Source organism: Poecilia formosa, unplaced genomic scaffold (assembly GCF_000485575.1).
Source record: "Poecilia formosa unplaced genomic scaffold, Poecilia_formosa-5.1.2 Scaffold100, whole genome shotgun sequence".
Lineage (NCBI taxonomy): Eukaryota > Metazoa > Chordata > Actinopteri > Cyprinodontiformes > Poeciliidae > Poecilia > Poecilia formosa.
This window is the reverse complement of record NW_006800039.1, coordinates 1,470,752-1,483,766: the sequence shown is the minus strand read 5'-3', so window position 1 is coordinate 1,483,766 and position 13,015 is coordinate 1,470,752. Positions and strand designations below refer to the sequence as shown.

The 13,015-nt window shown below is 42.9% G+C and overlaps 1 protein-coding gene across 3 annotated transcripts in view; it reads left to right on the top strand.

Moving 5' to 3' along the window:
- Positions 1–1,767: 1,767 nt before the first annotated feature.
- The window catches only part of znf462 (zinc finger protein 462), a 24,381-nt gene continuing 13,133 nt past the window's right edge, over positions 1,768–13,015 (top strand). Inside the window, exons 1-4 of one of the 3 annotated variants that reach the window (XM_007558963.2) lie at positions 1,768–2,227; positions 2,453–7,653; positions 8,364–8,498; positions 11,238–11,665. In XM_007558963.2, the coding sequence (XP_007559025.1) occupies positions 1,921–2,227; positions 2,453–7,653; positions 8,364–8,498; positions 11,238–11,665 (6,071 nt within the window). In that variant the 5' untranslated portion in view covers positions 1,768–1,920. The remainder of the gene's footprint in view (positions 2,228–2,452; positions 7,654–8,363; positions 8,499–11,237; positions 11,666–13,015) is intronic. The other 2 variants (XM_007558962.2, XM_007558961.2) reach the window with 2 other exon arrangements.

Sequence of the window (13,015 nt, the reverse complement as noted above, 5' to 3'; positions counted from 1 at the left end):
GAGTGACATTCACATTTTGAGCACTTAATCTTCTTTGAATGCATGCAAAGAGTTTGGTCTTTGACTAATGGAATGATCAAATGTGCTCTTGCTGCATGGAGTCAGTTCTTAGAAACATGGTTATTTAAATCTTTGAAAATGTTTTAGTTTGAAGCATGCATATGCTTTTTTTTTTAAACTTTGAAGAATACAGACTTGCATAGCAAAATATGCTAAATTAAAATGTCTTCCCATAATAAACATACACTTGCCATCCCCATTTTTAGTATAAACAGAGAGACGGAAAGTGGTTTCAAGAATCTGTCTCACACTGTGTTCAGTGTGTTTGTATACAGCGTTTCATGTGTTCACTCTGTTGTGCTACTTTTTGTGCTTCTTTTAAAGTTTCTTCTAGGTTTGGGTTTCTTGAGTCAAAGTAGGGCATCCTGCGCTTTTAGAACATCAGAAGGTAGACACTGTTGGCCGAGGCTATAAACGCTACATCCTGACCTATAGAAATGGCATAAGTGGTGGTTGTTTGTATCCTGCGAGAGTTTTAGTTCTAAAAATGGCATGATGTGTCTGTTATAGATCTATGCAGGTTCACTGCCATCTTCGTATGTTCTAAAGGAAGTGGCAGAGCTGTCAAGTTTTGTAATTTTGTGATAGTTTCGTGTGAGAACATTTTGCCCTTGGCTAGTGTCTCTTGATCAGTTTCAAATTTTGCAGTTTAAGTTGATTAATGTGTTGAAACAGTCAGTCCCTCTTTATTTTTGTCAGTCAATGCAGACCGATTTAATAATACATTTTATTTAAGTTTATTGAATAAAAAAAGTATTAGATTTTAGTAAAAATTAAGACAATCCACAAAATGATGCTTAACTAACCCCCTTTTCTCTCCAGAAGAGGTTATCTTGCAGAATTGTCAGGGATCTACCCTTAGACATATTTCTTTTTTTAGCGTTAAATCGCGACTGTACTGCAAGGTTCAACATTTGCCTCTTAAGCCACTGCTAACAGGGAAACCTCTCCACCACATACTGTACAGCTCATCACCAAGCATGCAGCTGTGGATTTTAAACAACCCAACCCAGAGGTGTCTGGTCACATTCTGCCTCTCTACGATGTGATGCCCTGGCTAAAATACAAACAAAGGAAATATTTTTCACCTGGATTACAGTCTGGCTCTCTTCTTTTGCCAGATTGTCGATCAACCCATAAAATGTCGCAAGAACGTAAAACCGCTAGCTTCCATTTTTCCAATACATGTCGGAATAACAGATCCCCTTAACCCCAAAAATGTAAAGACTTCATTTCTTAGTTGATTCATTCAATCTTCAGAGCAGTTAATGCAATCAGATGGAATATTCTGCTCTAAATACTGAGCTCTGGAGCTGCTCTCCAGCTGTTGCTTATCCCAAGGTAAAAAAAGAAAAAAAAAAATGGGACAAATCAACCCATAATCCCTCCTCAGTCCCTGCATTGTTCTTGGAATAATGCTACGCTGAAAAAAAAATTTAACCTGCAGCATCTGCTGAATCGTCCCCTCTACCAACTCCTGTTAGACTACTAGAGTTTACTGATGCATCTAAACATTTCAGAGATTTAAAGATGCTTCATTATTTTTTGATACTTGCTTCTATTGGCTTATGTTGTGAAAAGTCAAATATAACGTTTTAGCAAGAAAACCGTTCTTAAGCTGCTTTTAAAAAAAATTTCACATCTAAAAAAAAAAAAAAATAACATTTAGAATTATCTCATTTATTCTGTGCAAAAGCAGGTCAGCGTCTAGCACCTGATTATTCATTGTTCAAACCAGGAAGCATTAATTATAGCCATCCAGGATCAAGACTTAGCCCTTACTTATGAAAAACCATGTGATGTAGATTTAATTCTTGTTGAACTTGCCGTTGTCTTCAATTATTAAGTGAAATTAGTTAAATGTATGTAGCAAAGCAGCATACACTAATGATTTTCCCTCTTTGTCTTGCAGGTTTCCCTGATTTTTCCAGGGAGTTCTCCCCCTTTTCAGTGATGGAGGGGTTGCAGTGTGATGGCTGTGACTTCCGTGCCGAGTCATACGAGGACTTGAAGACACACATTCAGGAAGTGCACACTGTTTTCCTGCAGCCATCAGATGCAGATGAGTCGGACTCCCTGAGAGGAGAGGATGAAGAGGAAGAGGAGGAAAATGAGGATAAGGAAGACAAGGATGACAAAGATTACACGCCTCCTAAAGCTGGAATAAGTATGCCCACCACAATCGGATGCTGTCGTTATTTTGTTTAGGATTAAGAAGCATTTCTTTTCTCTGTTTTAGAGGCCTTGTAAGTGCTGATGCATTTTAATGAGTACACAAAGAAATGTGTTTCTCTTGCAGAAAAAAAATAATTATATGAATAAAAACTCTGATAATAAATATTCTAAAATATATCTTCAATACTTGATTTTATTTTATTTTATTTTATTTTAGGTCCCAACTCTTCTGAAGGGCCCAACAAGACATCACAGAAACCAACTACTGAAACCCATCTCCCTTTTTACCAATGCCAGTTCTGCGTCCGTTACTTTCGGTCAAAGTCGTTCTTGAGAAATCACACCAAAAAGGTCCATAATGTCACAGAGGAAAAATCAGATGCAAGAGTCTCCTCAGACAACGCTAAGCAGGCCAGCTACACTGTAATAATGCACAACGATCATTCAAAAGTGTATTCCTGTCAGTATTGCACATACAAGTCTCCCCGCAAAGCAAGGATCGTAAAACACCAACTAATGTATCACAACAAAGTTCCCTCTCGTAGCGGCAAAGCTCAGCCGGAGGGCACAGAGGCTGAGGAGGAATCTGAAGCAGGTGCGGAACTCGTCAAGGGAACTTTTCCCTGCGAATGGTGTGACTACCAGACTGACCAGAAGGACAGCTGGACTGACCATGTGGTAAAGGAACACAGTGATAAGGTGAAGATCGTTTCCGGCCCTGAAAATCTAGAAGGAGAACCAAGTGCAAGCTCACCCAAGCCCAGCTCTCCAGCCTCTTCCTCTAGCCCAACGAGATCAAATGTGACTTTCACCGGAAATGAAGTTTCAGTGGAGAACCCAGAACAAATGGTGGAAAAGTCAGTTGCAGAAATCTCATCCATTCAATACGCACAGATTAGCGCAGTCACTCCCAACAGCACTGGTTCTTCTATTTTGTCAAAAAGATTCGCCTCCACTGATGTCTCCAACAGCGTCTCACATGTGGACACCAACTTGGTCAATGAGGATGACTCCAGGAGCAGCTTGGAGGATGACGACGATGAAGAAGAAGTGGGCGATATAGACGATCCCAGCTATACGGGAATCCTCTCCGCAGACGCAAAGCAACTGTTAACAGATGGCGATAATAAATTACTGGAAACTAAAGGGATCCCGTTCAGAAGGTACATGAACCGATTCCAGTGCCCCTTCTGCTCCTTCCTTACGATGCACAGGCGGAGCATCTCCCGCCACATCGAAAACATTCACCTCTCTGGCAAAACAACAGTGTACAAATGCGATGAATGCCCCTTTATTTGCACCAGCCCTTTGAAGCTCGGCACGCACAAGCAGAGCCACAATCCCTCAGATTTAGAGACATTGGACCTTACAGGGGATAGCCCAGTCTCTCAGAACGACGGTGCCACAGAGCCGCTTAACGGGGGCAATGTAAGCTCCAGAGTAAATGGGAAGAAGGCAACCAGCACATCTAATGACCAGCAGAACTCTCATCGCTGCACGCTCTGCAGCTTCTCTACCACCACTCTAAAAGGTCTGAGAGTCCACCAGCAGCACAAGCACTCCTACTGTGATGACCTCGATTCCACTGTCTTTGAAGCCCAGACGAGCGACCAGCCAGACGCTGAAGTGGAAGCTTCTCCAGTGTTCCTGCAAAAAACCCAGACGTCCATATTGGGATCCACCACCAAGAAAACATTAGTTGCAGGAAAAAGAGCCAGGAAGTCCATAAATGACCTTCCTTTGGATCTGTCCTCTGTCAAAAAGAGAACTAGAATTGATGAGATTGCCAGCAACCTTCAAAGCAAAATAAGCCAAAGCCAGCAGGACATGATCATTAACCTGGATGACATGGACGACGAATACAACGGGGAAAATAACGGCAGTGGTGATGAGGGTAAAACCAACGACAACAGGAACCCGATCTTTGCTTACAACACGCATCTGTTCAATCAAGAATCCTCAGTCTCTCAAGAAGTAGGCAGAACAGGGAAAAGAAAAAACAACCCCAAGTTAAAACAGAGAAACATTCCAATATCTCTGACTCTGTCTGATGACAGTGAAAACATTTCAGCTGATCCCAGTGACGGCACCATCCACGAGAACATGGACTATTCAGATGATTCTGGAACCATGCGCTTCTACTGTAAACACTGTGAATACCACAACAAATCAGCTCGAAGTGTCAGCACTCACTATCAGAGGATGCACCCTTACATCAAGTTCAGCTTTAAGTATATCCTGGATCCTGAAGACCAGAGTGCTGTTTTCCGCTGTTTAGAGTGCTACATTGAGTACACAAATTACAATGACTTGCATCAACACTACATGGATCACCACCCGGAAGCAAGCAACGTGCTTAATTTTAACCAACCGCATCTTTTGTACATGTGCCGCTTTTGCTCATACACAAGCCCCAACGTCAGGAGCCTGATGCCTCATTACCAAAGAATGCACCCCACCGTAAAAATCAACAATGCCATGATCTTCTCCAGCTACATTGTAGAGCAAAGTCACAAGACCAGTGAATCGCAAACCCTTAGGGAGATATTAAACTCTGGCCCCAAAAGTTTTAACTCTTCTTCTTCAGTGCCCAGGTCCTCCTCAAGCCCTGTGCCAAAAACGGCTCCAAAGTCTCCAGAGGCCAGTGGTGAGACAGAATCTCTAAAAGAAACCGTCAGCAATGTGGTTGTCTATGACTGTGATGTGTGCTCCTTTTCCAGTGCCAACATGCACTCAGTGTTGGTCCACTACCAAAAGAAACACCCAGAGCAAAAGGCATCTTATTTCCGTATACAAAAAACAATGAAGGTGGTGTCAGTTGATCCGTCACATCCTTTAGCAAACTCCTCCTTCAGCCCTGCCATCTCCAGCACTCCTAAACAATCCAATGTAACTCCATCTGTGTATGGATCAGATGAAGAAATGTACTACTGTAAACACTGCGTGTACAGCAACAAGTCTGTGGTTGGTGTGCTGGTCCATTACCAAAAAAGACACCCGGAAGTGAAAGTGACAGCTAAATACATCAAGCATGGTCCTCCCACTCCTGGTCTAATGAAATTAATGGATGAACTGCAAATTGCTGCTCCCAAGCAGTTTTTGAAGCAGTTTCAAAATAATGGCCACGATGGCTCGAAAAACTCCAAACTAGGTGGTGGTGAAAAAGGGGAAGAAGAACTGTTCTTTTGCCAGCACTGTGATTATGGTAACCGGACTGTAAAAGGAGTGCTTATCCACTATCAGAAAAAGCACAGGGAAACCAAGGCCAACGCCGACCTGGTGCGCCGTCACACTGCAGTGGTGAGGAGCCAGCGCGAACGAGCACAGATGGTCCAGTCTGGCAGTACTTCCTCCACTGCGATCTCGGCTTCTGCTGATCACGAAAATGCGACGCCTATGCGTTCACTGAAGTGCAGACACTGTCCATATACAACCCCCTACGTTTACGCCCTGAAGAAGCATCTGAAGAAGGAGCACCCTACTGTCAAAGCAACAGCCATGACCATTTTACATTGGGCTTACCAAGATGGCATTCTGGAGGCAGGTTATCACTGCGAGTGGTGCATCTATTCTCATGCTGATCCCCAGGGCCTTTTGCTTCACTACCAAAGACGCCACCCTGAGCATAATGTTGATTACGCATACATGGCCAGCAAGCTGTGGGCAGGCCCAGAAACCACCCAGCAAGGAAATACGGATACAAAACATTACAAATGTAAAGATTGTGCCTTTGAGGCTTGCTCTATATGGGACATTACAAGTCACTACCAGGCCGTCCACCCCTGGGCTATCAAAGAGGATGAATCTGTGCTTTTGGATATCATCAAAGGTGATGGCACTGTTGAAAGTTTCCAGCAGCAGGTTACAAAGGAGCCTGGACTTCTGAATTGCCAGTCTGATGAAGGAGTACTAGTTATTGCCACCCCACCTCAAGAAACCCAGTCCCACCCACGTCTTTCTATTTCTAACAATCCTTATCAATGTACTGTGTGTCTGTCAGAGTACAACAGCCTCCATGGCCTCCTCACTCACTATGGCAAGAAGCACCCAGGCATGAAAGTAAAAGCTGCAGATTTTGCACAAGAGGCAGACATCAACCCCAGCTCCGTTTATAAATGCCGGCACTGTCCGTATGTAAACTCCCGCATTCACGGAGTCCTCACTCACTATCAGAAACGGCACCCCTTGGTGAAGGTCACCGCCGAGGACTTTGCAGACGATATAGAGCAAATCTCTGAATTGCACGAAGGAGACGATAAGTTCAAAACTCAGAGGCAGGGCTACGGTGCCTACAGATGCAAGATGTGTCCATACACCCACGGGACACTTGAGAAACTTAAAATCCATTATGAGAAATATCACAATCAGTCAGCCTCAGATATGTTCACACCCTCTCTGAGTAATTTTGCCTCCTTCAGAGAAACTGAGCCGATGGCTGAATGCAGCAGCAGTAATATGTCAAGCACTGCTAAAGTCCAGGAGGTGAGTGAGTTGGACTTTGCCCTCTCTCAGTTACCCATCAATAAGCCAGAGAAACACGCTGTGTTCAAGTGTCAGCTTTGCAAGTACTTCTGCTCCACAAGGAAAGGCATTGCCCGCCACTACCGCATCAAGCACAACAATGTGCGCGCTCAACCAGAGGGTAAAAACAACGTCTTTAAATGTGCATTGTGCTCTTACACAAACCCTATCCGCAAAGGCCTGGCCGCACACTACCAAAAGCGCCACGATATCGATGCCTATTACACTCATTGCCTGGCTGCCTCCAAGACGATGAGCGATAAGCCCACCAAAGTGATTGCTCAGCCGCCATCAGATGGGGAATGCTCAGAAATGAGCGAGGAGCTGCGTTTGGCGGTGGAGAGGCGGCGATGTAACCTCTGCGGATTCCAGGCATTCAGCAGGAAGAGCATTGTTTCGCACTACATAAAACGCCACCCTGGCGTCTTCCCCAAGAAGCAGCATTCCAGCAAACTCGGCCGCTACTTCACCGTTATTTACGCTAAAGAGCCTGAGAAGGCTGAGGAAGGCTTGCCGGAAGAAGAGGACAAAGAGGTGTTGGAGGTCCCGCTACAGCCGGAGGAGGACGGTGATGATGACTGGCTTCCTTTCAAGTGTCTGAAATGCTACCGGTTGTCCTTTAGCACGGGGCAGCTGCTATCTATGCACTACAATGACCATCACAGCGTAGACCTTAAGAGGGATTTCTTGGTGTCATCCACCCCTGAGGATGAGGAGTCTGAGTTATACGAATGCTCCCACTGTGAATTGAAGTTTACGGGTCTACCTGATCTGGCCGATCATCTACTGCAGCACAATGAGGAGTTTGAGAAGAGAGTTATGAGACTGGAGAGGAAGAAGCAGGTTCTTGGCAAGCAGAAAGGAACAGAGCCGCCGCCGGATAATAAACATGAGAAGGTGAGCATAATGAGCTCTCATGGAATTATTTTGGCTTCAGACGGACAGTTCAGAATGTCTCTTTTATGAGCAATTAGTATCTGTTGTAGCGTGTGAATGTGTGTATGAATGGGAATGACTGATTTCATTGTAAAGCGTGTTTGAGGGTCCTGAAAAGTGCTATGCAAGTCTGATATCAATTCATTTCATTTCATAGATGATACTCATAGCATTTTTATGTAATGTAAAGCTTGACTACCTGGTCCCAGAGGCTGAAATGTATAGATAGTCCAAGAAGACAAAGACCAAAGTGGATTTCTTCCATTTTCAGGTCCAAGTTGAAAAAAGAAAACATCGTAGTGGTTAATGCAAATAGGATTATAAAACCCTTGAAACCTAGATTGTTTAATCATAATAGTCACAACTACTCAAAAACATAATGGCATCATTCCATTTGTGCTTTCTGCCTTTCTGTAGTTGTACATAACAATGCATTTTAATTAGTTTCATTGAATGGTTGTTAAAAATACCTTCAGACTTATCGGAACGGTTAGAAGTTTTAACTTCCTGGAGAAAATGTAAGCTAAAAAGAACATGACTTATCAAATATTTTTTGTTTATTAATAGTTTAGTCATTAGGGAATCTTAACTGTATCATTTTTCTACAGCTTCTATAAAAATGGTTGAATAAACAAGATTCAGTCTTTTTTTTTTTTCATTTTTGTCATCAGGAAAGCCTTGCAAATAAAACCCCCATAGGATTCAGGTGCAACTTCTGCGTGGAGATCCACCCGACCCTCCGAGCCATCTGCAACCACCTTAGGAAGCACGTCCAGTATGGAGAAGCCAAACGGGGTCGTGTCAAGGTGAGCAAAGCCGTTCGATATCTCTGTGTTACCGATGTAGTCGTAGGCAAGTCATTCTTTCCAAGGACGTAATTACACAAATGTTTAACACAACAATAATACATGTACAAAAGGTAAAAGATGCTTTCAATCACACTTTAACGCTAGTATCTTTAGATCATGAGCTAATCATCTCAGCGTCTTGAGACGCTCGTCTTAACGACTTAATTGTCATGTAATTGCGAGAATCCACTTATGGTTATCAGGAGGTATGCAGAGTGTCGTGCCGGCATGCATGGCTGGTATTTTAATCACTGCAGCAAGTGATTGGCTTAAAATGTGTCATCAAACAGGGATGCTCCAGCTCCGGCAATCTCTCATATTTTGCATACTGTAAGAAAAATGATTTTTCACATTTTTGATTTAACATGACAAAAGGTATGAAAGGGGGATGTGGGACAACTTGAAATCGAAAACTTGAGTTTGTTTTAAATCTAAGAGGAAAGTTCAACTTACAGTGTTCCTAAACGATTAAGAAAAGTTCTGAATTTTCCAATCTCTGTAGGAAGAAAAAATAATGCGCTCTTCCATCCATCCATGTCTCTCTACAGTTTGTACTTCCATCCATGTTTGTGTGTGTGATACATCCCTCCATCCTACATAGTTTATTTGTATCTTAAGAGATCAAATGGACTAAAAACTTCTGAAAAGTATTGCAATTGGATCTGAAAAATCCGTAGGCTCTTCATGCTTAAGAACTTTAACATCATAACAAATGTATGTAGACTGTGTCCTAGATTTCCTTCAGTACACCAAGCTCTAATTCCTGCCCCCTTGCTGTTGTAATCATCAACAATAGGATGTCAAACTGTTCCTGTAAGAAAATTAAGCTCCCCTCAAAATGACACTCCATGCAAATGTAAAGATTCCTGCTGTGCTAAAATGATCCACGGATCTTTTTTTAGGGTGTTGTAAAAGCACACTCTGCTGGTCCCCGGTGAGTCTGTTGTATTTTCTAACTCCCAGCCTCTGAAAATTGCAGTAGTCTTTGGTTTGTGCATTTTGTTTACTGCTGACAGAGGCCGTCATCTTCTTTCAGAGAAAATGAGTTGTGCTGTCCCATCCTAAGCAAGACGATGGAGCTGTGAGCTGTAACTTTTTAGACAGTCACTGGCAACAGTTTGTGCATTAATAATCCACTGAGACTGCCACAGAGGGCAACGGGCCTGGGGATCCAACGACATACTCGGACCGAGGCCTGACTCGTCCATCAAACTTAGCCTGTGTTTACTTTTACTTGTCCAGGAGGAGGTAGGCAGGCAAGCACAGAGCATGAAGCAGGACAAGTTTTAGGCTTGCCCTATATGTTTTTTTGTGACTATCACAATGCTTAAAAGTATTTCTTTTTTTTGCTGGTAGCAAGTAGTGCATAATAGCAAAGTGGGACAATAACTGTACATTATTTTCTTTTTTTTTGCTTTTTTTTTTTTTTTTGCTTTCCAAATCAAAATCTGCAAAGTTTGTATGCAAACTCCACGAGTAAATATTTAGCAAAACCATCTTTCGCTGTGATTAGAGCTGCGATTCCTTTGGGCTATTTCTCCACCAGCTTTTTGTCTCCAGAGACTGAAATCTTTGTCCATTCCTCCCTATAAGATCTCAGTCAATTTGGATGGAACGCATCTTTGAAGATCCAATTTGACCTTTTGCCACATATTCTTAATGTAGGTCTGAACTTTGTACCATTGTGACACATGAACAGGCTTCGAGCTAAACCATTTCATTGCAGCTCTAGGGTTGGGTTGCTGTCTTCCTTAAAAGGCAAACCTCCAGGCACTCTTTAGTCTTCACACCTTCAAACAAGGTTTCCTCCAGGACTAGCCCTTTATTTAGGCACTTCGATTTATTTAAGAAAACCATACCCACAGCCTGATGCTGCCTCAGCCATGTTTCAACGTGGGGATTTTGTGCAGTGTTGGTTTTTCACCACACATGAAAAACCAACACTGCATGCGTGTGTGACATGCACAGATGCATGCCACACATGCATCTGTGTGGCATGCATGTCTGCATGCATGTCTGCATGCATGCCACACAGATTTTTACTTAAGCAACAATTCACAGCCATGGATCATTTGCATTTCACTGTTGTAAGTTTTAAATTAACATATTTACTTTATTGATTAAACTTACCATATAAGAGGAAGAGTTAAAAGCAATGTTTTTCAAATGTTTTTTTTTTTTTTGTTTCGTTTTGTTTTTTTCAAATCGAGTTTTAAATCAGGAAGACCTTCTGATGTAGATGAAGTTCAGGCAGCAATGGTAAATTCAGGAACTGGTTGTCTCTGTGGTTGGTGCTTCTTATTTATGGCTGCCTGAAGTGCAGGGTCAGGTCCTTTACACAGGCAAAATGAGTTTTCTCTTGGCAATAAAGAAAAGGAGTGCAGTGGTTGTCTTTCTACTCTCCATGATCGTAGTTACTGGCCTGCTTCTCCAGCAGATGAGGAAAATAAAAGGGAAACCGAAGGATTTTGTTTGCTTGTCTGTTTGTGCAAATAGAAGCAAAATTCATGCAAAGTTCCAGCTTTAATTTCTAGCCAAACCAAAGTGATCCGTTATAATAAACAATTATGGACTGACATGCTGATTGAGTAATAATGAGTTTTAAGCACCACAAATTAATCCAGTGGGGTAAAATTTGATTGGTGCGTCTGTCTCAGTGAACGAACAGTTTTTCTTTTCTTTTGCTTTGCTTCGCAGCAGGAAGTCACCGACGTACCCCTGACTGTGCCCTCACACACTCTAACCAACGGCGTCCTGGAAGAGGATGAAGCAGCCGAAGTCGATGGCACCGACGGACCCGAAACCTCATCGTTCTCCCCTCCGTTTTCAACTCGTTCCGCCGATCAGAACGTTGACGGCGTCGATCTGGAGACCCTGGATCCGGACGCGGAGGTGGAGGGACGAGCGGCCGCCCTCGTGGCTGCCGCCAGAGCCACGGCGTCGGGGACCCAGCTGAATCACCGGCTGGCAACCGGGGGCCACGCGTGCTCCCAGTGCGACCGGGTCTTCATGTCCATGCAGGGGCTGAGGTCTCACGAGAGGAGCCATTCGGCCATGGCTCTGTTCAACAAAGAGGACAAATACAGCTGCCAGTACTGCCATTTCGTCTCACCCTTCAGACACAAGTAAGTGAAGAGGAGTCATGCTGCTGATACGTGACGTTATTTTCCTCTTCATCTTTGATGCAAATATAGGTTTACATATGAATACGTGCATTTACATGCATTCCTGCATGTTGCTCTGTGGCTCGGTTGGTCCCTTCTTACAGGTTCAGTTTAAAAGAAATGAATTGAAGAAAAGAAATTGAATGGATCCCTGAACTTCACCATTAGGTCACTAAAACATTGTTCCTACATAGTCTTTAAAATGAATCAAATTAGATTCCTGCTTCAGAATGGGAACAGTTTCCATCTTTCCTACTTCCTGTCTCTCTTCTGTCCTTCACTTTGTCTGTCCTTGTCTCCCATCCTTTCCCGTGTCATTCCCTTTTCGTTTTCTTCTTGTCTTCTTCCATCGTCACATTCTTCGTTTTCTTTGTCTTCCCTGCATTGTTCGTGCTGTCCTTTCCTGTTGTTCTTGCTTGTTCTATTTTCATCCTTCCTCACTTGCATCCTTCCTTTTTTAATTTATTTCTTATCCTTCCTATTCTCTTTCTGTCCTTCTTTATTTCTTTCTGTCATGACTAGTTTCCTTTCATATTCATCGTTCTTTTCTTTCATACCGTGTGTATTTCTGTCCTTCCACCCTTCCTTATCGTCGTCTTGTTCTTGTCTTTCCTTCCGTAACGTGATCCTTTCCTAACTCCATCCTTGTTATTCAATCCTTCCTTTCCTCACTGTCTTTCCTTCCTTGTATCCTACATTCTTCATTCTGTTCTTTATTGTGTCTTTCCTTCCTTCTACGCATGTTGTGTTCTTTCACTTTCTTTCTTCTTGTCTGAGTTTGTGCTTTTTGCTACGTCCATATATAAAACCTCCCTAGTGTAGAGATTCATTAGAAATTTTTGATTCTATTTTTAAGAAGTTGAACAGGACAGAACACTCTGGGAATCTGAGTCTGGAACATTTTTGTATTTTTTGCGTTAAAAAGCAGCTAACAGCGGGCAAATTTGAAGGACGGCGTTTGTAAACACAGGATTTATGAATTCAGATGGGAGCAGTGACTAGAAGCTCATACATGTGGGTGGGATGGGCCTACATTACAGTACCGGTTCTGTTAGTCCTGTCTTGAATTAAGAAGAATAAAAACTAACTCAGGAGTTAAAACATTTCATTCACTCCACTTGTATCGGTCACCACCAGCCTGCCTCCTGTTACTGATGAAAGCATTTGCTTCTCCTGGCTCAGCAGAGGTTTGGAGCTCAGATCGAACTCGTTTTTTCAGCACCAGAGTCAGTCAAGAAAAACCCGTTCTAAGCAACCGTTTCTTTTGCACACAACCCGGTTTCACATTTGTCCAAATATCCATTTTGAGCA